Source organism: Epinephelus moara, chromosome 5, assembly GCF_006386435.1.
Source record: "Epinephelus moara isolate mb chromosome 5, YSFRI_EMoa_1.0, whole genome shotgun sequence".
NCBI lineage: Eukaryota > Metazoa > Chordata > Actinopteri > Perciformes > Serranidae > Epinephelus > Epinephelus moara.
Window position 1 is genome coordinate 25,558,829 of NC_065510.1, and position 26,065 is coordinate 25,584,893.

At 40.6% G+C, this 26,065-nt stretch overlaps 1 protein-coding gene across 1 annotated transcript in view; it reads right to left on the bottom strand.

Moving 5' to 3' along the window:
- Nucleotides 1-3,288: 3,288 nt before the first annotated feature.
- The window catches only part of gna12a (guanine nucleotide binding protein (G protein) alpha 12a), a 30,653-nt gene continuing 7,876 nt past the window's right edge, over nucleotides 3,289-26,065 (bottom strand). The window contains exons 3-6 of the mRNA XM_050044989.1: nucleotides 10,376-10,426; nucleotides 10,081-10,281; nucleotides 9,550-9,756; nucleotides 3,289-7,717 (exon numbers count right to left, since the gene is read on the bottom strand). Of these exons, the coding sequence (XP_049900946.1) occupies nucleotides 7,556-7,717; nucleotides 9,550-9,756; nucleotides 10,081-10,281; nucleotides 10,376-10,426 (621 nt within the window). The 3' untranslated portion in view covers nucleotides 3,289-7,555. The remainder of the gene's footprint in view (nucleotides 7,718-9,549; nucleotides 9,757-10,080; nucleotides 10,282-10,375; nucleotides 10,427-26,065) is intronic.

Sequence of the window (26,065 nt, forward strand, 5' to 3'; positions counted from 1 at the left end):
CAACCCCTGATGGCTGGCTGCAGTATAGGTCTTAAACCCCACCCCCTCTATGTTAGCGGATGGGACATGGGCCAAACTAAAAACCCAAAGTACACATCAAATACATTTTTCCCAAAGATGGTTTCTGTTATTTTAGGCAGTTCTTATCCCACTGGTGTTTGTTCAAATGCTTGTTTTTCTGCTGAGTTTGGTTTAATAAGTTATTTGATGCTATAAGAAGGGGGGTGTGACGACATGATTGACAGCTGTGTGTGCCAATTGGTGTGCCTGCATTCAATGGCACTGCTAGCAGCCATTAAATGTAGGTGCAAGGGCTCCAACCTGATACCGTGAACATCTACTGCTCAGACTCTGGCTCCGAATGACGTCACCAGCACCATATCCGGGATACTTTGATTTCATTTTTGTGCAGTGTGATTAAGTGGAGCTTTGCCCATCTCTGCAGTCAATGGTTTCTACTTGGTGGATGCCATGGTGTTCTAGGTAGTTGACTGGAGATATCAGGTTGTTGAATTTGTGTTTGTGGTTCACTGTGTGTTCTCAGATTTTTGGCCAGGAGATTCTAACCGTCTTTGTGGTGGTTATGTGTGTGGTCATAGGAAGTTATTACTGACTGGTTGCTAGAGTATTACTAGGTGGTTAGGGACTGTTTGTCAGGGGGAAGGGGGAAGGAAGTGGTGCAAAAAGGGGGAAGCATGTCAAATATTTTTTTTTTTAAGCACTGGGGAGGTACTTATGATTTTTATTTTGAATCAGGGAGGGGTATAAAATTTTAAATGGCTGAGTTTTGTATTATTTTACTAACATTTTTTATTAGAAAACATACCTTCCAGTGTGTTTGTAAGGCATGTTTTCTTTAAAAATCACCAAAATTACTCCATTTATCATCGACTGAATCTATAGGTTAGGAGGTAGGAGGTTACTGTTGGATTTTTAAATTTCCAATGGTTCTTGAACACGACTTTGTCAGAAAAAAACATAACCAAATCTGAGCTTAAAATAGTGATAATTCATCAAAATCACTTTTTTTTCTACATGTCTCATTTAAAAGAAAAAACAAAATTAAAACTAACCAGCATGTATGACAAGAATGAAAACTGAGGCTTTTTTCAACTCTAGGATTTCATCTTCAACCTTTAACCTTCTACCATCAAAGAATACGTTTTAATCTAACAACTAATTTACGGTGGAGGGAGGGTCATTCATTTTTCACCAGTGACTTGGGGAGGTCCAATAAAACAAATTTGTAGCTTCAGGGATGGTAAAAACAAAAACAGAAGAAGAAGTCACACCCCAGCCAACCGCCTCCTCTGATAAATAAAGAACAGTCCCTTACTGAGGTCATCCAGGCATCATTAAATTTCACCAACAAACTGTTTTGTTCAGAAAACCAGTACATGTACATCCAGTTTAGAACAGCCGAATAACCCAGTATAGATAAAAAGTGATGATAAGAAGTCACAGGATCAATTCATTTGCCAACTATCACCTTTGCTAGTGTCAGACTACAGCGATCAGCACAGAGGGGAAGGTTATTTACCAACAAGTCCAAACACACCTACTTGTGTTGTTTATATATCTGCAGCAAGCACAAAATAAATTGGTTATTTAAATGGAAAACAGAGGATGTGGTGGCAACTCATTGTTTCAGATGCATGGCTTATCTAATGGCTTTTAAACAGCCGTGCCAATACAAATTAAGAAAGGCACAACAAAAGGTACGAAACCACAAATGTGCTGCTGGAGGCGGGTGATGTGCTGCTGTTATGTTTGCGGATATTCTGGATATTTGGTTTATTGTGATGTTTTCTGTGTGGAGACAATGTAGTTTAAATCCAAAGAGTGATTCATTCGACACAGAAACAATATCTGCAGTCACTGTCTCAGTAGCACAGGAACATTTGTACAATTAGTTAAAAAAAAAGCATTTGATTATGTTGCAAGTTGCCATTTGTGTTTGTCAAGGGGTTAATAAAGTTGATTTTGATTTAATGTGGTTACATTTACACGTTACAATAATGCTACACATTAATATAACATCTAAAATATTAAATAAACCACTTCAGGACTAAAAAACATTTTTCATCAAAATTGATGTATGTCAGGGAAACACACTGAATTAAGCTACGCTGCACTGATGTCTTGGTAATGACTGTATAGCACAAAGTTACACTCAATTTAACACACACACAAACACACACACATCTAGGCCACACATGGTCCAGTGCAACTTGAGGACAAAATGTCCTGCGCCTCTCTGCCTCTATAAACGAAGGCTTCCTTATGTTTCAGAGACCACTGGGGATATATTTTTCTGCTCCCTGCTTTTTCCTCTCATCTCCTTTGTAGGATACCGCGGGAGGCTGGTTTGGGTTTCTCTGATGTGTGTGTGCGTGTGTGTGTGTGTGAGGGAGGGGGAGACTGGAACAGGCAGTGGGATGTCGTTCCTACAGTCTCTCCATTTTGGGATCAGGACAGGAAGTGGGCTCAACAGAGGAAACATGACCTCTTTCCCTCCTCCCTCCCTCTATCCTCTTACTTTTTCTTGTATTCTCTCTTCCTCCCTTTGTCTGTCCCTCCCCCCCAGTCTGAGCGACTTGCCACTCACAGGGTCATTTCTGTCTTTTTTGGGTTGCATAGATCCCGTATTATACGGTGTCACATGTGTTTCTGCGGTGTGTGTGTGGTGTGTGAAGACCTTGAATTATAATCTACTGACTTCCTGTGTAAATAAATCTATGTTAACCAGTGGTCTCTGAAACAACGCTAAAACTCCGCTCTAGTTGTTTCTGGGCTCCCACCCTGTCTCCTGAGACGTGCAGTCTGTTATGTATCAGAGCTCCTCTGATTAAAAGCCAAAGCAAAGGTCAGACTCCGCTGGGTAACGGAGATATCGCCCGACTTCAGCTCCACTCTTCTGCCCAGCAGTCTGATAGCTCTGGCTGATGAGCTTCGTATTACATTATGTGGAATGAGAGCCTACGGTTAGCCTCCAGGCTATACATCAGCATGACATCAGTTATCTGCTCCCTGCTTTCTGGCTTTGCAAGAGGGTTTCTCATGTTCATAAAACTGCCCCAGGACATTAGAAAAACACATTTCAGTTTATTTTCTCTCTCTTTTATTTTTTTTAAACCCTCTGCCATCTCCCTCTATCCCCCCTCCCTCTCCTCCACTCTTTCTACCGCTTTTCACTCTCCAACGCAGAAGGTCTTGACCTCTTGCTTTGACGTACACACACTCAAACACACACAGACGCCAACACTGAGCAAATAAAGAAACAGCATGTCAGCAAACGGCAGTGTATTTCACCACAGAGCACAGAGCCAAGGCACTGGGAAACAGAAAACAAAAGCAGAAGACCTCCCTCTCTTCATCCTGCTCGCCTTTTAAAAGTCTGCCGTCTGTTGATTTGTTTCATTTTTCCCAGACGTTTTTCCTTTCTGGTTGTTTTCTCTCGGACGCTTCCAGTGCAATGACGACACTTACAAAATAAAAATAAAAAACTTGTGTGAGTGGAAAAGGTAGGTTAGTTAATGACAAATGTTACAGCAACGTTACAGTTACAGTGATACTGTTAGACAGAGTGGTGTTTGTATTGTAAGGTTACCACAGTACACACAGTGTCAGTCAAATAATTACAGTATTCTTATGTACAAGATGTATGAACATGCACAAAATAAGGGCCGTAAGTCACTATGCAAACACACACAAATACATACAAATTACACAGTTTAATACAGTATAATAAGGCATGTGGAAGTGCTCATGATTCGCCTCATTCCCCTCAAGGCCATTTGGACTCAATACTCAGGGTGGGAGGAGCAGCCCAGCTGTGTCCTACTGCTGCGTACCAAAATGCACACCATGTGAATGTTGGGAATCAAATAAACATTTTTCATCTCATAGATTCTCCTTTTGAAATCATGTTAGAAAAGATACCGAACTGGGGGATCCAAGAGAGGATATAATACGGGTTGAAAGGGCTTTGAAGGAACGTGTTTCTGGCTGGCTGGCAGGTATCCATTAAAATCACATAACAGGACAGTTCAGACAGAGTTCTGGTCAGCAGTTTAACCACCATCATAAATCAGTGCGCATATTAATCTGCATGCAACCATAGCACAGTACTTTTCCTTTATCCGACATTACCATCTAGCCCTCACTGGTGAAACATTGCTGCAAAAAGTGATTATTTCCATTAGTGATTAATCTATTAGTTATTGGTTTTTGACCACTTGGGGGAATCACAACTAGCTGTAAACACAACATTGACATTGCTGTATAAAGAGAACTGGATACAGCGGCAGAGTTGAGGCCCCGGTCATTCCTACGAAAGTTGTTCAGTGGCGCATAAGGCCAAAAAAAGTTCGACTTCCATGCGTAAAACTACCCCCAATGCTTCTGCATCGTTGGGCCCATAGAGCAGGCGTGCTGGAGACTTCCTGTTTAGTGCTCTGCTAACTTGAATGAGAGTAAAATTATTTAATTGTGAGGCTCTTCTAGACTCTCTAAATGTTATCAGACTGAATGGACTGAATCCTGAGGTGGCTGAGATGCTCAAAAACTAAATAAATAAATAAATAATCCACTGATACTTTATAGACATCTCTTTCAAAATGTAAGTCTATGGAAAAAAGTCTTTTTATGCCCAATGGCATCACTTGATGGGCCTGGTGGTTGCAATTCCACAGTTTGGCCAGTATCTCAAATTGGCTATAAAGCCTGGCGGTGTTCTTGGGGCTTGACATCCACTCAGTAGCCACTTTATTAGGTACCTTTCTAATACTGGGCCCCAGATTAGCCTGACTTCTTGCTGGTATTGATTCAACACAGTGCTGAAAACACCAGGTGTACCTAATAAAGTGGCCACTGAGTGAATTATCACCTTTTGAAGTTAATATAAGCAACTTATTAGAAAACAGTTTCTTATAAATGCATCCATCAGTCTTGTGTCTGGTCCACTAATGAATGAAATACTAATATTCACTCCCCTTTTAGCTCTGGTTTGGTCTCGACCAACTCCTGAGGGAAATATCTGTCTGTTTAGCTGCTAGATGCTCCAATGTGTTCATCAGTTAGCTGTTATAAGTGTATATAGTGGGCAATGGGACTTGCTTGAGTTTCTTGTAGACATTTCACCTCTCATTCAAGATGCTTCTTCAGTTCTGAAGCCTCTTGGATGAGAGGTGAAATGTCTTCAAAAAACTCTAGCGAGTCTGGTTGCAGATGATATAGCACTTAGAATTACTGTGACCTGGATGACTGAGAATCTTCACCAACACATCAGTAAGCTGCTAGCTTCCTCTGTCTGCTGTTTGGTGCTGGACAGGGAGAGTAAAGAGTAAAGTTGCCTGTTTTTGTGTGAACCAAGTTTCTGGCTGTAAAACAATGAGCTGAAAGATGCTAAATTGTAAAACTGTGGAGTTGAGGGGAACTGCAGAGTCGGGTGATAATTCCCTGTGGGCTCACATCACTATAGGACCCCTTTCACATTAAACAAAGTCAGGGTTCTTTTGTTGTTGTTTTTTAGAGTGTGTCGCTTTGTATCATTCTGTGTCCCCTCTCTAAATTGGAAGGTTTTTGTTGGTCCATGAGTTCTTTGTGTAGTTTGAGTTGCGGGATGGATAATTGAACCCTGAAATAACTGTTGCAACATTAGACCTAATCAGTGGTTAACTGAGAATAAAACAACTTTATAAAAATCGATGATGATGTGTTTCTATGGTTTTAACTTGGTATTAATGTGATTAAAGACTCAGAGGTGTCCTGATGTAGAAAATACCGGACTTGGTAATGTTTGAACGGGGTTGGCGAGACGTTCAGGGTAGAATTGATGTTCTTATAATATAGTAAACAAGCCAAGTTAGCCGTCCAAGCAAATGCAGGGCAAATCCACTAACGATGGATCTGAAATGTGCAGCAACAAATTTTGCCACCACTTGACATCAAACAAAAGCCCAAGACTATGTCGTGTTAAGTTGGTGTGAGCTGTAAAATCACCACCTTTAAGCAGAAGGTAGAAGATAAAGTTATCTCAGAGCCTGACCGCGCAAAGCCTCTCCTCCTCCGGGCAGCTGCCTCCGTCTCTCTTAGACTCACCGTGGGTCTGGGTCTGTAGCTTCCTGTACCCGAGAGCATCCCCAGAGGTACACTAAACATTGACTGACAAAAAAACAGACCTGAAGAATCTCAGTCGACTGAGGGGTCTCCGACTGATGATTTGAATCTTCAACTTTAAGGGGGCAGCCCTAGTATCGTCTGCTGTTTTTGTTCAATCTGGTTTGTTTAACTTGTTTTGTGCCAATATTCTAGGTAGACATCCCACCCTGTCTGCTACAGAAGTCCAAAATGGCCGCCAGCAACATGGGAATAAGGTGATTCACAGTTCAACAACCCTGTCATCCTCTGCTGTTCCCGTCACTTTTACAGGACAAAGGAACAAGTAACCTTACACCAAAGCCTCCTTGTTAAGGGGTGCTTATTATACGCCTCAAGTTAAGTCGAGGCTATTGTGGTACTTCTTCTGGGATGTTGGCGGGAAACAGAAGAAAGGCTCTGGGATAGAGATGAACCATAATTCATGCAGACCAGGAGCTGAGTGTCTTTAAACCAAGAAGAGTCTCTAATTTGACTGTGTACTGTTTCTGCTGGAGAGGGAAGAGGAGAACAATCTGTCTATTGTGCCTGAGAGGAGAGTTCCAGGAGGAGAGGGGTAAGACTTGTTATCTGCAGCTGTTCATCTCTCGTATGATGGCGGGAGTAATAAACACGAGCCGAGGAGGAGAGGTAAAGATGGAGAGAAAGGCAGCACAGGAGAGGACAGGGAGCACGAGAGAGCCTCTTCCCTCTGTTAAAGTTCATTGACAGGAACACTTGTGCAACCTTATCACATAACATAGCATATGACCAGTATGAGCCCAAACCCTCTCCCCTCTCCCTCCGTCACGTGGACATGAGGACAAGGCATTCTTCAGCCTGCTCCTAACTTTCTGTCTTCCTTAATCTTTCCTTCTTCCCCTCCTGCGTCTTGCTCGCACAGCTTGATCCGTCTATATTTCAACCAGCAGCAGTCTTACTTTTAGGTTTAGTGACAGGGTTGTCATTAGTCATTTATATATATATATATATATATATATATATATATGTACATCTGAGGAAAAAAACACTTTCAGTGCTCATGTCATGTAGTTGGTGCTTTTCTCTATTTTTTTTTTTTCTTTTTATAAACATTTTCTAACCTGTGTATGAAGGCGACAACACTTGAGCGCTACAAGGAGGTGACTGTCTTTCCAGCACACACACATTTATACAGGTTAAATGCAGGGTCTTGTCCTCGGTGACCCTCACAGTTTCCACAGGGGGCCGACATGATCCAGAGTTAATTCAGGGCTCCACAGGTTCAGAGTTCAGTTAAATCCACTCTGTGGGATCAACCGACTGCTCCACAGGTCAGTGTTAATATGCATTTGTGGGCTGTGGCGTCCTCCACGCCTGGATTCATGGCCGGTTTCACAGTTTACAGTCAGAGAAGCCGTCGTCTGCAGCGTGAAGGTCACTGTAGCATGATATCTTTGAGGTTTTCCTGCAGGATGGTGTCCTTGACGGCGTGAAAGACAAAGCGGATATTTTCTGTGTCTACCGCAGTGGTGAAGTGGTGGAAGAGCGGCTTTCCCCGGTTTCTCCTCTTGCGGCTGAACGACTGCACCAGGAACGCCTGGAGAGAGCAGAGCAGGGTTACAGTCAGCTTTCAACAGTGAGCAGATTTTTTTAACATCATGTAAATGAGAATCGATCTGTTGACCGGGTAACCAGGTTTCTAATCTGCTTTTTACATGACAAAGACATCAGACAGAGAAAGAATCACTGAGGGGTGGAAGGATCAAAGGAAAAGATTATTAAAAGTATATACATCCTCATATTCAAAATATTTCAATTCAAATAAATGATAATATCCAAGTAAGTTTCCAGAACTGAACACTGGAATATTTGTAAAATTCAGACACATTTATGCTGAAAGGAAAAGCAGTGTGCTCCCTCACTGCAGTCTCTGCCTTTTCTCTTCTCACTGCGCTGTCAACTCTTCCCAAACACACTCCATTTAAAGGGATAGTTCACCCAAAAATAAAAAATACAGCCGTAAGGATGTCTGCCTTCACGCTGATATAATGGAACTAAATGGCACTTGGCTTGTGGTGCTCAAAGGGCCAAAAAGATGCTTGTGCAAACTTCAGCAGCAATGTCTCTTTCCAGAAATCATGACCTGGTTACTCAAGATAATCCACAGACTTTCGTGTGAGCACTTGAATGTTGTCTCTCTACTGAACTACACCCGCCAACCGTATCACTGTGATAAAGGAAGCATGCATCTACTCATGGATGAGAGTCAGGTGTTTGTGACAGCATGAGATTTAAAACATTAATAGTGTCCCCCTCAGCTGAGATGTAATGTTAACTAATGCACGCTTCCTTCTGCGCAGTGATTTCTTGTGTAACCTGGTTTTCTCAATGATAGAAAAAGGGTTTTTTTTGCCTTTAATTGACAGGGCAGTTGTTACCGTGAAAGGTAGGGAGGGAAAGGGGGGGGGGGACATGCCGCAAAGGGCCGTAGGTTGGAATCAAGCCCATGGCCGCTGTGGCAAGGATAAACCCTTTATACGTGGGGCGCCTGCTCTACCAGGTGAGCTAATGGGCACCCTGGAGCTGCACATTTTATTAAAATATCACACTGACACTTTTCCACAATCCTACCTCAGAGCATGAATAGTGTTAACCGCAAAACAGTTATATAAATGACAGTCAAGGCAATGACCTCATTAACGCAGGTGTGCAACGGATCTGGGGTGTAAACTCTCAGAGGGCCACAAGGAGCAAGTAAAGGGGAAGAAAACAGAAAACCCAGCTTGGTAACTCTATGAAATCATAGTCTAGTAGTGAAGCGGACATGAATACAAGAAGAAGAATACTGCTGCTGTATCATGCATCAAGATTCAGTTATCATTGTAAGAATGGTGTGAAAGTAAAGCTTTCATTATGACCATGATGCTGAGCCTGTTAATCCAAAACATCCTTTGTTTTATTGGCTTTGCAAAAGGAGGTCTCATCAGAGGAGGTGATAATCCCAAAAATCTATCGCAAAGAGAGATTTCTATGGCTGAAACAGGTCAGCAATGATAATGTAATAAACTGTGCTTCAATTCTGTGCTACACTTTTCCACTTTTAACTGATTTATATTTTTGTGGTAGGGCACCCAACTGAGCACACAATTGCTGTCTTTGTTTGGTTTAACGTAATTTCATTTGTGCATGTAAATGCACTGACCGACAGCCTGTGTATGTAAAATTGTACATTGATTCACATGATGTTGGTGTGTGTGTATGACAGCACACTGGGCTTATGAACAGCAGGAGGAAAATTAGGAGCAGAACGACAAAACAACTTGCCGGAGAAATGAGTTTGTGGCCTCACAACCGTGACAACAATGAAAACCTTTGTGTTTTTGGTGTGTCTGTGTGTGTGTGTGTGTGTGTGTGTGTGTTTGTTTGTACCTGTACGTCCTCTAGCCTGCACGGGTCTCCTCTGAACTCAGGAAAGTTCTTGCGGATGTCCACCGTGCGAATCTTTTCCACCAGCAGGTCTGTTTTGTTGAGGAAGAGGATGATCGACACGTTGAGGAAGAGCTTGTTGTTGACGATCGTCTCAAAGATATTCATGCTCTCCACCAGACGGTTTGTCCTTCTATCCTCCATCAAGACCTGCAATCACACACACACACACACACACACACACACACACACACACACACACACACACACAGAATTACCCTTTGGTTATTTCAGGTTTTATCTGAGCACCAATTACGGATTCAGTCGTCATCATATGACTGTTGATTTGAACCGGAGCCATGACTGAGGGAACAATCAAGTTTCATCAGCCAACCACAAAGAGAGCTTTGTGTAGATCTCAGATGTCTCTCTGATGATTTTTCATCCATTTTGTAATTCTAAGAATCAGGAGATTAATGATCACTGTCTGACTAACATCAGCGCAACGTGATCAGAAATGTGCCTGGAGGTTACCTGATCATACTCGGACGATGACACCATGAAGAGTATTGACGTGATCCCGTCGAAACACTGAAACCACTTCTGCCTCTGGGACCTCTGCCCTCCGACGTCCACCATCTTGAAAGGAATCTTCTTGATGATAAAGTCGTGCTCGACGATGCCTTTTGTCGCCTTCCTCGCGAACAAAATGTCCTGCTTGCTTGGGATGAAGTTCTGAAAAAGAGAAGATACAATGTGTTCTTACAAAGGTGAAAGAGGTGAAGAAATCCAAAAAGCACATGAGATTTAACGAGTCGCTGTGACTCACCAGTTGACCAATACGATCCAAGTTATCCAGGAAGTATTTGACTGACTCACTCTGTAGAAAGAGGAGGAAAAAAACATTAGGCAACTCCCCAACTTAAAAGACCCAAATAATCAAATTACAGCACTTTATCTGATTATTACAACAATTTCAGTTCTTGTATTTCTTCTTTATTTATTTCACATTCAATGGAAGCTGTCATATCGTGCTTATTGATTTAATAATACATCAGTCGATGCCTTCTCCCCAATCAGATACAGATGACAGAAACCATATGACCAAACATCATCATGTCAGCATCATTATCATATTTGTGGCATACTCTTATCAATCTATCCTACAAACAAGCCCCGATCTGAGAGTTATAATCATCTAATGACAGGGTTTGCGTGTGATCCATGAAACGTTCTTATCTCGCCATCACAGCGCAGGAATGATCAGGTGTTGATAAATGTGGCTGATGAAAACAATCTTCATGAACATATCCCGCCCCGATATACTCTCCGTTTAGAGGCCTCGCCCTGAGAGTTTACAACATCAAGAGGCATAATACGGCCAAGAGGAAAGACTTCTCGGAGCTAGAAATGGAAATGCTGATGTCCCAGCTCCAGTTTAACCAACTGGTTTTATCTGGCTGCCTGAAAAGTGGCATCAAAGGAGGTCGGAAAAATGCAGTATGGAAAGAAATCATTGCTACGGTCAACAGCGTTGCAGTGGACAGCTAAACTTGAGGTTGGAACCTTGACCTACATATAGTAATGATATAGCCTATATATTACATAATATTAATATTGTTATAATATTCATATAAAAGATTATAATTGACCCAACTCGAGGAGCGTGTGGCCGCGCATATCAGGTCTGCTTCAATTCGGGGAATAACAGCTAGTGGAAGAGACAGAGACGCGTGTCTGACCCAGACACTGATAAAAATTTAATCACTTAGGCTCCTCTTGCAGGGTTTATTTATTTCTATTTAATTATGTTTTAATGATAAATGATATAAACATGCTTTGGTTTGTCAGTGATTTTTTTTTTTTAAAAAAAAGAAAAGTTTCACATAGAGCCAGGCACGACAACCTGGAGCCAGTCCCACAAAGCCAGGCAGCGACTATACATTTTTAAGGTGATTAAAATGTGGCTGCAGATACTTAGATGACAGTCAGAGTATGGTCTAATTACAATTCTCCACCTCAGCCTGATTTACCACGCTGCACTGTAAGTCCACACTGACTCAAACTTGCGTACACAAGCTGAGACTTGACATGAGATTTGATCGTAGCCTTCCCTAATGTCCACTCTAATAAATGCCGAGCTTTGTGTGGAACCGACCGTGCGCCCAGTTTTGTGTTGTACTTCTGTTTCATAAATGAGAGCCCTTGTGATTTGAGAGGCTCCTTTAATGGACAGGCTCGACCGACAGCACAGTCTCTGAACTAAAGTGACTCAAGTGACATAACGGGATAATAAGTAGATCACTGGGTTTATATGATCCATGAGTTTATCAGGGCGTTGTCTCATAATCACATTTGGTGTACTGATGTGGTGAGTCCTATAAACTCACATTAAAGCTGCACTAATCAATACTTTTATATAAACAACGGATCAAATGACTGTTTTTCCTGTGTGTGTGTGTGTGTGTGTGTGTGTGTGTGTGTGTAGCATGAAGGGACTACAACTCCCATTTAGTTGTTGTGCAACCCTGCTTTGTAGGAAGACAATAAATTAACCACATAAGCTTCTAATTTGGAGATCCCTTGATGTAGTTACAAAGCTACATGTGACTCTGTAGTTTCCCTCTCTCTTCCTGGCTTTTAGTGCATTATTTTTGTTTTTCTGACTTACAAACTTTGCTCTCATCAAACTTGTTTCCAGCAGCAACAGTTGTTTTTCATGGAAAAGCTCTGATAAACCCACTGTGCCCTACATGTCCCGCACCAAATAGCAGGCAGACAAAGTTAGCGACTAGAAAAAAAGGATAACAGGAGTGCTGCTGGTGTCCCTCAAACCAGCGGTGCTCATGGAAGGGTTAAAAAATCAGAAGGCATAAAGAATCAAAGTCCAGGCAACCAGGTCAGTTTGGAAAAATTAAAAAGCCTTTATTTAATGGGCAAGAGTCATTAAAAACACCAACGTGTGTCGGCTTACGCCTTCCTCAGGGTGTATGATACACCCTGAGGTCTCTGAATCTGTAACTATATCAAATATATGTAGTGAAGTAAAAAGCACAATACCCTTTCGCTTTGAAATGTAGTGGAGTAGAAGCATAAAGCAGCAGAAAACTGAAATATTCAAGTAAAGTAAAGCAAATCTACTGAGTTACCTTCACCACTACATCCCACACTGTGATAACTTTTTCAGCAACGTACACAGATGTTTAAAAGTCTTTAAAATCAGAAACAAGCACATCTTGAACGAGAAGTGTACAACACACTGGATGAAAGTTTGAAGTTGCATCAGACGGCAGCCTCTGAAATCCCCTCGAGAACATGAATTTTTGTGTCCTAACATGAAGTTCCCTCCCAGCACATGATGCAGACATTCCTGATTCCAGTCATAAAAATCAAACATGTTTCTAATAATCTTCTTTCAGTTGGTGGAACATACCAGCCAAGACCTGTATATCACATGTACTTAAGGTTTTTTGCAGATTGTTTCTGAATACATGCTGCACAGTTTAGCTGTTGCAGGCAGCAGTTTCCTTTCATTTCTGTTCAGTATGAAGAATCAATTAGCGGATGCTTGAAACTTGAGACATCAAGTCTGCGTTCGTTTCTATCACTGCTTCACTGTTGTTCAGTGGTAATGTCTGATTTTCACTGTAATGGATAACACAGCTCAACAAAGTTTTAAGAGGCTGTTAATTGATTTCAGTACTTGTTGGAAAATAATGGAAACCAGTGGGCGTCCTCAAACAGCAGCAGAGGTACACTTGGTTCTCTGAAGCACAGCGGCGTGATTTACACAATGGTTTTCTGTGCTGTTAGGCGTGTAAACTGGGTAAAACTGAAACTTTAGTTTTGGTATACTTCTTTACATGTATGATTCCCGACAATAGTTTGAAACTGCGTCCCTCTTCCTCCCTCCATCTCTCTCTTAAACACACACACACATTCAACAGGAAACAGCTGTGTGTGTGAAAACAGTGGGGAGAGACATGGGGGAGGGAGGGATTAGCGAGTCAGACAGAACTCAGTTACAAAGTCATTTCAGCACATCACACACACACACACACACACACACACACACACACACACTCACACTATACTTTAGTCTAATTAGTTGTAGATTGCATTACACGAGAGAAAAACTCGTCCTTGGCCTAATCAAAATAAATTTATTTTGATATTTAGTTTGATGCCTCCACTGCGTCAGGCTGTTTCATTTCTGCTGATGGCAGTTAAAGCGTCTGTGGAAATTATCTTTGTGTGTGTGTGTGTGTGTGTGTGTGTGTGTGTGTCTCTGTCTGTATTTGCGTATCCCTTCATCTCTGGGAATTCCCCTCTCCCTGCTTTTCCCTCCGACCAGCCCCTCCTCCTGTTCACGTCCAGCTGAACCAATCAGAGTCCCCCGGCTTTGTGTTTCCTATTACTGTGACACTGTAGGTCAGCGGTGGGGGGACACGGGGTCACATCTCACCCGCTCAGGGGTCGCGTTTCCTGGTTGTTAGATGTCAGAGATGGATTTGACCGAGTTTTCACTGATTGTGTTCAATCAGTTTGACAGAAAACTGCAAAGTTTAGGGTTTAAATCTGTGTACTGCTATAGTGTAGGTAGGCCCAACTGTGTGTGTGTGTGTGTGTGTGTGTGTGTGTGTGTGTGTGTGAGTGTGAGTGTGTCTGGATCTGTGTGTGAGTGTGTGTGGTTGAGTAAGGCTGGAGGAATGTCTCCATTCATGGCGTGTATGGGCAGATTAGGGGCTTTATTACAGCAAAGACCTGAATAAGCTCACATTCTGCAGCGTGTGCGTGTGTGTGTGCGTGCATGTGTGTGTGTGTGTGTGGTCACAGGTATATTATGCTGCAATTGTTTGACCACTCCCGTCCTGTCACTACAAACTATGATGGTATATTAAGTTACCTTGTGAATAAAATGAGTATGTTGTGAATATACATGTACTAAGTCCAAGGTGATGTCTTCAGATAGCTTGTTTTGTCCAACAACAGCCCAACATTTAAATATATTCTATTACAAAGCCGATTATCAGGATCAAGAACCAAATGTTTGGTATTTTTTGCTTGTTTGATAAGTGATCAAAAATGTTCATCAGATGAGTCATTTAACTAATATGTATCTGGAAAAACTTACAATGTAGTTTTTTCTTATGTAATCTGACTTTTGTTCCCTGGAATTGTTGAAAAATTTGATTATAGATTTGAAAGATAAGCAAATTTTAAAATTGGATAAAATGCTCTAAAACCTCAACGCTATGACTGACTAATGCTAGGGGTCTAAATCAAAACAGTAACAAAAGACAGAGCAGTGCCTTCATTACAGTCAATTTCTCCCAGTTAGGACTCCTTCAGTGTGCCTTGTTATAAACGTTGCGTATGCACAAAACTAGGCCTGAAATAGGCGTACGCTAAATAATAATAATGAAACAGTTTCATGATACAAATCAGTGTTTCTCCAGAGCTGTTTGACTGGTCACAGATGGCCAAGAGTCCAGCTCCTGATAATGTGTGCTCACCTTTTTCTCTGTTAAGTTAAAAGACCGACATTCAGGAGGTTTTAAGCGTGAGCCAAATTATCTGAAGAGGTATCTTCCTCTTGAAAAGAAGCAGACCCAGTGATTTGAACTAGTAAAAACACTGAATAAAACAGTTTCTCTGATGCTGTTCAGCACAGCAGGGGCTGGAGCTGAGCTGCCACAAACGTTTGCTCTGCTTGTTTCTCTGATAACTTAAGATCTGGACGTTGATGACACATAATCCTTTATCCTATTAAAACATATAGATAACAATGATTAAGATCTAAAAAGTGTATCATAAAATATGTGGCTTAAAACTGGATTCAAGGCAAATGATATTCATGACAGCTTCTGGCAGACGACCACAACTGTGATGCATTTGCAAAGGGGATATGATGTCAGTGACAGGCAACGGCGACCAAATAACACGGACCATGTGCTTGATTAAATAAAGATTTCTATGGGTTTGAACGTTGTTGGAAACATTTCAGAAAATGTAAGTACACAATTCAACAAAATATATAATGTTGGTCAAGACTTTTTTAGACAGTTTAATGTAGAAAAATTACTTATTATGTCTTTAATTAACTAATTGTTTCAGCACTACACTGTTCATACATGTATTGTGTGTTATATTAGCTATAATTGTAAATGACAATGACATAATTAACCATATAATTACAATTACTTAATTTCTCTTGACTGGATAGTTCTGGTTTAGTACAATGTGGGTCTTGTTGTCACAGTCTGGGCAATGATCATCAGTGAAGATATCACTGTACTTGCCAAGTTAATTGCTAAAATCTGGGAACACAACGGCACTTAAAGAAGTCAGCTCAAAAAGCAGGAACTGTCAAACAGTCGGGGAGGCTTTAAACTAACATCGAGGTTAGTCAAACTTATCTGGAAGAGAAAATGAAGGCAAATGTTATAGCTATGACTCAACTGTCAGATTACAGACCGACTTCCTGGTTCAACTTTGACCTTCTGTACTTGTGCGTGCATGTAGTTATTCTGTGCCACGATGCTTCACTTCAGATCCACTTTGTTGTACTGATGTTACTGTGTTTCCAGACGGCAGTGTTGTCAAAACTGATCGAAATGATGGGGGGAAATATGAAAATAAGACTTAAGATGTAATAAAACCAGAATTATGGTTTACTTCTCAAACTGAAAGACAAAAAGTTTATCAGTAAATATGACAATTCATATTTGGTTGTTATGGGAACAATGTTCGGTCCATCACACTCATCAGCATACACCCACACACACACACACACGAGGATGCTTGGCAGAACGGTAGAAAAGGAAACACAACACCCAAATCCAGATGTGGGGACACACAGAAAAAAGATTTTTCCACTCTGTAAACACTTGTAGATAAAGTTACACACTGTACATACAGTATTAATTCATGCAGCGCAGCAGCAGCTGAGTCTTGCAGGATGAAACCTCATATAGTCGGCCATATGGTGTGTGTGCCTGTGTTTTATAGGCTCTTTACATCTTAGCAGGGCTTCAAAGTTCCCGACACACAGTATACAGTCTGAACTCATGCCTCCTTTATTCAGGATGTCTGCACCGCTTAAGACAACAGCAGCAGATCACTGTCACAGCGTGATATACAGCCTTGTTTGTGTCAAGCAGAGGAGGTTTTTGGTGTTTATGTCCTATATCAAACTACGCGTTATCTGGGTGTGGTGGGAACACAGAACAAGTAAACAAAATCCCTGCTTTTGGTTTGTTTTTTTCTCTCACTATCTCCACTTCTCCCTCGCCGCTGCTCTTCTATACTTTCCACTCCCTTTTTTCTTCCTCTCGCTTTCCTCCCTCTCTCTCCCCCCATCAGCCCGTGGCCCTGCTCCAGCCGTGCCTGGGAAAAGCTGACTGTGGTATCCCCGGAAAACCTCTCAGAGAGCGGAGAGAAAGGGGGGAGGTGGAGAGCATCTAACTCAGCACATTTACTCCGCAGTAGACATTTTGGTTTTTCTTACTTTGAAAAGCATACGGCTGGCGTCCTTCTGTGTTTCTCTTATTGTCAACAAACCCCATGAAAATACCAAAACCAACAACAGCGCGAGCCAATGTCTTAATACTTTCCAGCGTCTCTACCCTGTCTGTGACACTCGAGCACACTGGTTCCTACTGAAGTTGTAAATGTTTAGAGAGAGTTACAAATATATACTTTCATTTCTGAAAACAAGCTGAGTGATACAAGCTAAGTGAGTCCCTAGTTTTCTGACAGAAGCAAAGACTGCATTTTGGGGGCTTTTTCAGCCACAGAGCCTCAAGGGATCTCCTACATTAAACTACATCTTATTCTCATCATTATGACATTTCTGACTATGAGTCATGCTAACTTTGCACTTGCCACCTCCACTGTATAGATTCAGGAAACATGACTCCAGCAAAACTGGTTTAAACACAACTCTAAATCAGTCACAAAACACACTGTGAGAAATTCACAAACTACTGAACACGCACAATTTGACACGTTTCAACATACTTAAAAATAAATTGGAAACAGACTAAGATGAACCGATTTCAAAGGAAACTTGGCAAAAAATAACACAGGGAATCTTCTCTTCAACATGTCTTGGACTCTCTAAGATTAAAGCTGACAGAGATCCCACATGTCATCGATGCAGGCAGGCTCCAGTTGCTCAGTTGCACACATTTTGGACGTGTTCAAGGCTTTACAAATCTTTGAGAGCTTCTCTAAAATATTTGGAAAAACAGTGGAGCCATCGCTGTTTGGTGTGGCGCCGGTAGACGCTCCTCTCTGTCGTCAGGAAACCAGCATGTTGGCCCTCTGTTCTCTTCTGGCCAAGAGATTGATATTGTTCAAATGGAGACACCATATTACACCAACTTACAGTCACTGGATCAGGGAAGACATGTAAAATCTTACATTGGAGAAGATTAGATATACTGTCAGAGGTTTTACTTGGAAATTTCATACTATTTTGAAGCCTTTTCTAGCCTTTGCAGAGGATATGGAAGCTGACAGCATGAAAATGTAACCAATCCATAATTTAAATTTATTTGTGTTGTTTATTTTCCTTTTCTGGATATCTGGCTATGTATAATGGATATGTGCATGTCTGGTATGGGGTGGGGTTAAGTTTTCTTTCTTTTTGTATCTTCTGTTGGACGTGTTTGGACTGGTGCTACAATGTAAAAAAAACACACAATAAAAAAGATCTTGATTTGAAAATAACTGGCTGGAGGGCATTGCTCTTTCTTTTACAAAAGGAGGAGTACTCACTAACATGAATTTAAACTAATTTGTGAACAAAAATTTTAGAGAAACAAGAGTTTCGTGTGCATAGAAAAAGTCTTAAATGTTCTATTTCAGCTTGTGAATAATGGGAGCAAAAACAAAAGTGTTGGGTTTGTAGTTTTGTTTGTGTATATCAGAGAAAACTGCACTTTGCTTCCTTAGGTTTTCCAGAGGAGGTTGCATTTTACATACATCATATTAAAGTTAACACAGAAAGTCGCTCCTGGTTTAGCTGTAATGCTGGGTAACTGCAGAAAGATGTACTTCTGGGTAGAGCTGAGCAATATGTAGATATTGTATTGATATTATGATATGAGACGAGATATCGTCTTAGATTTTGGATATGTTTACGTTATGTTTTCCTGTGCTGTGTCTCAAATCACATACTTCCATTAGTATACTTCTATGTAGTATACCTTGTGCACTATGTACTTATTGGCGTAGTGCGCGAATTTCGACAGGGTAGTGTTGTCTCAAACCAAACACAGCCGTTGTGTGCTTACCGGAAATGACGACTGCAAATTAGCTAGTTAGCAAACTAGCATTAGCATTCATGTTCGCGGTACCAAATCATTACAGACTGCTAAATTAACCCAATAAACATACTGCTGGCTTATACCCGACAACAGTATAGTGGTTCTTAGTGCAAAAAACACATGTATTTGTACAATGCAGCGATGTTCGCGGTCACACAGTCCTCGGCCGCCATTTCCTGTTTGAAAAGTGGTCCCTCCCCTTCCGCTACGTAGCCAAGATGGCGACCATTGAGGGCGAGAAGTGTCCATAGTTCCACACTCATCTTCTTGACCGTTTTGAGTGCACCATCCAAGTACTCATAGTGCACTGCATTTTTCCATACTTCTCAGTGTGAACGCACTTATGCACTCAAAATAGTAAGTGTAAGTACAGAAGTACGCGATTTGAGACACAGCACTGGTCTTAAAGGCTGCATTACAGTAAAGTAATGTCATTTTCTGAACCTACCAGACTGTTGTAGCTGTTCTATTATTTGCTTTTAGTCATTATATCCACATTACTGACGATTATTTATCACAAATCTCATTGTGTAAATATTTTGTGAAAGCACAGTCAGCATAGTCAACCCTACAGTATTGTTGCTATATCAATATTGAAGTATTTGGACACAACTATTGTTATATTTGATTTTCTTCATATCGCCCAGCTGTATTTCTGCAGAAACTTCCCAGTACATTTAACAGCTACCTGTTCAGCTAATTTTTGCGATAATGATTTTCTTGACGATATAAGAAATTAGTTTTAAAGAAAGTATTATTCATTTAAGAAAATAGAACTGCAACAAAATAAGTGATATAGTTTTACATGTCAGCCAACTTTTGCCAACAGTTTACCTTCAAATATTCAGTAAAAACTAAAATGATATCTCATTTCTTTAGTTTGTAAACAACAGTAACTCAGAGTGAGATTCAGATTCTGTATACAATATTAAAAGTTCAACGAACTAAAATCTACCACTAATTACACATTGAAGCAGCTCCCAAATGCAAAAAATGTATCCTGAGATCTAAATCAACAGGTGATTTCCTTCTTTTAGCAAAATGCTAAATGACGGAGTTGTGACTTGACGATACCGACTCCCATGTGCACACAGAAGTCGGGAGAGGAGAGGGAAAAGGATGTGCTGCTGCCGGAGGAGCCGCTGAATGAGTTCCCTCTGAGTGGTAACTCTCTCAAAGAGTCTGAGAAGTCCGCGGCTGTTCATGAAACGTTCAGTACGCCACAGTTTATTCCACACTACTGAAGCTGCTCCTCTTTTTGGTGCCACCGCGGAGTCAGTGATACTTTCGCTTTCAAGCATGCTTGTTGTTGCCGAGGGTAACAGTATGACATCAATATGTCAAGAGGTCAAAATATCAAAGTATCCCGACATGAAGTTTTCATAAGATATTGAAAATTACACTGGTATTATCATGAATGAAATGATATAGTGCACCCCTACTTCGTAAATTTTAAAAAATAGACTTATTATTTGCGTATTCTTATTTTTTTTAATATTCTATTGTTCCTTTATTATCTTATATTTTGTCTTTATACTTTTGCACCGTGTTTACTGTTATGAACCAAATCACCAGTTGGCAATAAACCATTTCTAACTGTGATTTGAGGAAAATTGAAAAAATTAAGAGTAATGAGGCTCACGCTGCTTGTTTCATTAGAGTCACATTTCCTGAATTTCGACAATAGAAGTGGTGAGAGCAAAATCAGTATGACTAACTCATCAGTAATGCCATAATTTTGAAATTATGACCCCGGTTGACAAACACAAACATTTTTCTTTAACACAGCAGGATGGTGTTTGTGGGATTGACTCCAAATAAACTGCTGTTGCTCATGTCACCCAGTGCCTCAGTGGAATACAATATATCAGACTTTGGATACACAGATAATATTTGCTCAGTAGTTTTAGTCTTTTCATGGAATTTGTAGACAATAAGAAAAATAGAGAAAATCACCCGCCTTATCCTTTGGGCCAGAATGATGTCTGCAAGTCTGTGCAGCTGTACAACACCAGCTTTATCATACAGCGACTCCAGATAAGACAAGGCAGTCTGACCCAGAGCTGCGCACTGACATCTCACACACACACACTTACAGTATGTTAAGTGAGAGAGGGACGGAAGTGGCTTCTGTCTGACTCCAGATAGTTTTGTCACTGATAAATGAGCAACAAGGTAAAAGGTCAAACACACAGCCTCCAGCAGAAAGTGAAGCTGCTGTGTTACTCATAAAGCATGACGTTAACTAGATGCTACAGCTGACACAAACTGCACTGACAAAAGAGCAGCTGTTGACGCTTTGAGACATTCACTATGTTGACAATATGGTTAATGATCATTCATGACATTCTGTTGAAACGTTAAGTGTCATTAACAGTCTGTCTGGCCCTTCACGGCACTTTTGTACACACTTATAGAGTTACTTGTAATACTAAGTGGTTTCCAGCTGTTCTGTTGTTCACTAAATGATCTTTAAACTACAGTAAGTGGCTGCTTCAAACAAGTCTCAGTTTGTTTGGTACACTTCAGGCAGCAGAGACAGAGGTGGTCTAAATATTACTCTTTCTAAACATGGAGATTTTTCCACATAATAATTAAGCATTTAATATTTCTGCACTGCAACTAGCTGTTAACCCAACACTGACATTTCATCGTTTGGAGTTGTGTTTCTGGCCAGTATTCACTCTTCTTTTAGCTCTGTTTTTGGTCTCCACCAACTCCTGAAGGAAATGTTGGACTCTTAAGCTGCTACATGCTTGGAACCTGGAGGGTTGCCAGTTCAAGAACCCACATGGACCAAGTATGGATCATGGACTGGTGGCTGGAGAAGTGCCAGCTCACCCCCTGGGCACTGCCGAGGCGCCCTTGAGCAAGGCACTGAATCCCCAACTGCTCAGGGCGCCTGTCCAAGGCAGCCCTCTAACTTTGACATCTCTCTGTTGTGCATGTGTGTGTATTTGGTTGAGATAAACCTGTAGCGACTGCAGGAAACAAACTAAAAGTTGCTGAAAGGCCGAGGCTGGGCCTAGTTAACTTGTCTGACACACCAACAAAACTTATTATAACGTGCACAGACTTATAATTAGGATGATCACAGCGAAAAGAAAAGTGCGGTCAACAAAAAATACGGCAACCCACTCTCACTACAACCAAAAAAAAAAAAAACTCATAAAGGTGAAGATCAGATGCTCATTTGGATGATGAGTGTCAGCGGCCATTTACATGTGACCCGACTCTCCCAATAACTGCAATCACTAAAAATGAATAAATAATAATATCCCAAAACACTGACCAAAAACATATAAAAATATAAACCAACCCAAAACATATAAATCTCACACAACTATTCCTTTCCAAATTTAATCATGGCTCCTACAAAACCCTTCACTCACCGAGTCAGATGTAAAAATATATGGATCCACAAGCTGTTTATCCTCCCACCTAACAGCTGTACGCTGAGCAGTGGCTCTCCCTTGTTCTTTGGATGCAGCTACAGTACGTCATGCTTCAACGAACATACAATTAATGGCAACAAAAGAAACAGGAAATCTTTTAAAAGCAACGGACTGCTGTTCTGAAAGAGAACATGACTACTCCACTTCATTCTTTGCTGCAAAACCTCACTTCAGTGAATTCACAACCTGCCTCAAGTTGGTTTGTTTATACAAAGGTATGTACCTAAGTAAGGTCGCTTCAATGGTTACAATGACAATGATACATAAAAATGTCCGCTGCTTTGACCATCCTGCTACATTGATTTGAATGGGAATGTCTGCTCTACTCTCATTCTATTTCTATGGTGAAACAATCTGTAGATTTGTCACTCCACAACACACATCCATTGTAAATAAATATATATTCAAAATATTGATTTGAGCAGCTTTAAGGCTGAGGATTAAATGTCTTACTGGCCTAAATTACAAAATGGCAGGGCAGCAGAGACAAGCCTTCAAAACTTTGTCCTGTCTGACAGGTAGTTTCCCTAAATTATATCCTGCAGAAATAAAATGAAAAACATTGTCACCTTATGTAAATTTTGATGATGATTTTGAGGCTTTCAGGTCACTCTGATATTTGGGTGCCTGTTTTGAAGAAATAAAAAATAAAAACTACCTTATTTTCCATTTATCCAATGTGGCTGGTTATACAGCAATACGAGGATCAGTGATGAGTGCAACCCGATGTTTTTGATCAGTATGCTTTTAATATATTATGGTTAAAAGGGAAAAGGAATTACACTGCAGCCTACGAGCCGTTTCAGATTGTGTTCGGTGCAGTGTAGCGTGGCAGATGAAACTCCACAGGGCTCCACTTCACCGACTCCATTTCCAGTCAAGAGAAAAATAATTACATCTTTGGAACGTCTCCAAACACCAAAACATGAGCGAGGTAAGTTACGCAGTAAAAAAAACAATAAATACTTTCAGAGGCTTCGCTCGTTGCAGTGCTCCTTCGCTGTGACTTCTTTCTCCAGCTGACAGGTAAAAAACATTTCTGATATTATCCAGATACTGAAGTTTTGAGCTTGTCAGTTATTATTAGCTTTGTGTCTACTGGCTGTGGTAAATCAGTTACTGTGCAGATATCTGCGACTCCAGACTACTGACGTCACTGAAGTGATGTGGAAATATTTATGGAACTGGGGGTACAAAACCGGTAAACATGCACAGTGCAAGGTTGTTTTTTTTATTAGAGGTCATTTCATGTGGCATTATTCCTCAATGTGACGGCTCACAGTCGAGTGAGACAGAAGCACTGGAGAGTATTGATGGGCGACTAAGGTCCTGAGCTGTATTCAGCTCCAGGATGTTATCTGGTGTTGCTCTAATGGAGAATTGACTTTAACTTAATACTTTGCCACCACACTGACACAGAAAAGAATTATATAAATAAATAAAAACATTTTCCCACTGATAATCAAATGGATTTCTCACTGGATACTCTGGCTATGAGACACATGAAATGTGAGGCATCAGCCAGTGAGTAATCTCTGACTGATCGTGACTTCTGGTAAGTGATGTACTGGAGGCTGGTTTTTTATTCGGACAGTCATGGGAAGATTTGGCGTACAGTAACAGGTTATTTTTGACATACTGAATGAGTTTGGGACGTTTTCTCTAGAGTGACTTTCAGACTGCTGCATGAGTAGTTGATGGACTTTTTAAAGTCTTAAAGGATAGTCTGACATTTTTAAATTGTTTCGTCCTGGTGTCGGAAATGGCTTCAACTTTTGCAATGGAGCCACAATACCATGTTTGTCATTTATCAATCCTAAATATGAGACTGAATTATATATATATAAAAAAAAAAGGTGGAGAGAACATTTTTGCCATTATTTGACAGTGAAAGCTGAGGAGAAAGGCAGGGGAGAGGAGAGGTGACATGCAGCAGAGGCCTGGAATCGAACCCAGGCTGCAGCAACAAGGCCTGAGTCTTAATGGTATGCACTCCACCAAGGGAGCTACCAGGGTGCCCAGGGGGAATCTTATCTTTAAACTGTCACAATCATCCATCTTTCACAAGCAGCCATCATTAAAACTGTTTCTGTGCCGTCAAAACATCATTCAATCCCTGCTGAATGTCGTTATAAAATCTACTGGAGGATCCTGAAATTTCCAAACAGACCAAATATGTCAATCTGAATTTTTCGTACATGTGCAGAATTCATGCACAAGTAGGGCTGTACTGAATAGTTTAGAGCTTCATTTATAACATTCACTGACATTCAAAGTCTAAATTTTTTTGCATGACTGTTTGCATTCAATACTTACATACTATTTAGTATGCTAAAACAGTATCTGAGAATGTTTAGTATGTGTAGTATGAAACCTACAGTACGTGAACTGCATGCTATTTCTGATGAAATATTCCAGTATGCAACAATACAGTGTCGTAGAGGACAACATTTATAATGTACAGCGATCACGACAGCTGTGTAATGTCAATAAAGCTTTAACTTAAGTGTAAGTATGTAAGATTTCACTTTGCTGGCTGTAATTAATAAGCTAAGAAATTATTTTTAAATAGATGGTAGAGCTGAGGTTGGTTAGACATCTCGAACCGGCAAGGAGGCTCTCAGGAAATGACATGGTTATTACAGCGCCGTGCATCCGAAAAGATACAAACAACTGTTTATTTACACAAATGTATGTTGAACAATAGCGCACATATTGGATATACAGTGCATAGTATGTGATGCACTACATACCTGTAAAGCCCTCTTCCAATTAAATATTCAGCTTCAATCCATATTTGTTGGCACTTAGCCTTTAAAATACATTTTCACTGCAGATAAATTGCCGCACACAAAGAGAGTCAGGCACCTGTATTAATCGGCAGTCTATCAGCAATTTAACAGCACCTTATATTATATTAATTAATTTAAGAAAGTTGATTTAAAGGAACAGTGTGTAAGATTTAGGAGGATTTAGTTGCATTTAGCAGTGAGGATTACAGACTGCAACCAGCTGAAACTTCTCCCAGTGAGAATCTTTCTGTTTGTTGTTCAGGAGGTTTTTACCAGGAGCTAAATTGTCCACAGAGGTCTGTCCCTTTCCCAAACAAACAGACCTGGTGATTTATACCCAGGAAAACACTGAATAAGTTATTATTATATCTTGCTTTTATTTTTGCTGCTAACAATCAATGACTCAGATGCAACATCAGTATTGTTAAATTGTGCAATATCTATTCTTCCATTGGTCAATAATGTAAAATCAGTCATTCAGTCTGTCTCTTTATTATGTTCTGCTTCTTTCTGATGCTTTCTTATTATATTGCTTTGTGTTTTAATACTGTTTGATTATTATACTGCTCTTTGTTTTGTTACAGTTTACGTATTTTACCTACTTATATATGGCTTTGTATTTTATTTTTTTCTACTAATGCTTCCTGTTTGCAATCTCCCTCTGCTACTGTAATGTCAGAAATTTCCACATGTGGGACGAATTAAAGATTACCTTACCTTACCTTATCTTATCTCAACAAAGCAGTTTCACATTAAAGAATCAGTGTTTTTCCAATGCGCGTGATGTGGAGGGGCTGCTAACGATGGTGGCCGACACAAAAAACACAAATGGACCTATCTAGAGCCAGTGTTTGGTTTGTCCGTTCTGGGCTACGGTAGAAACATGGCAGTGTGACATGGTGCACTCAATGAAAGAGGATCTGCTCCCTGTGTTCTA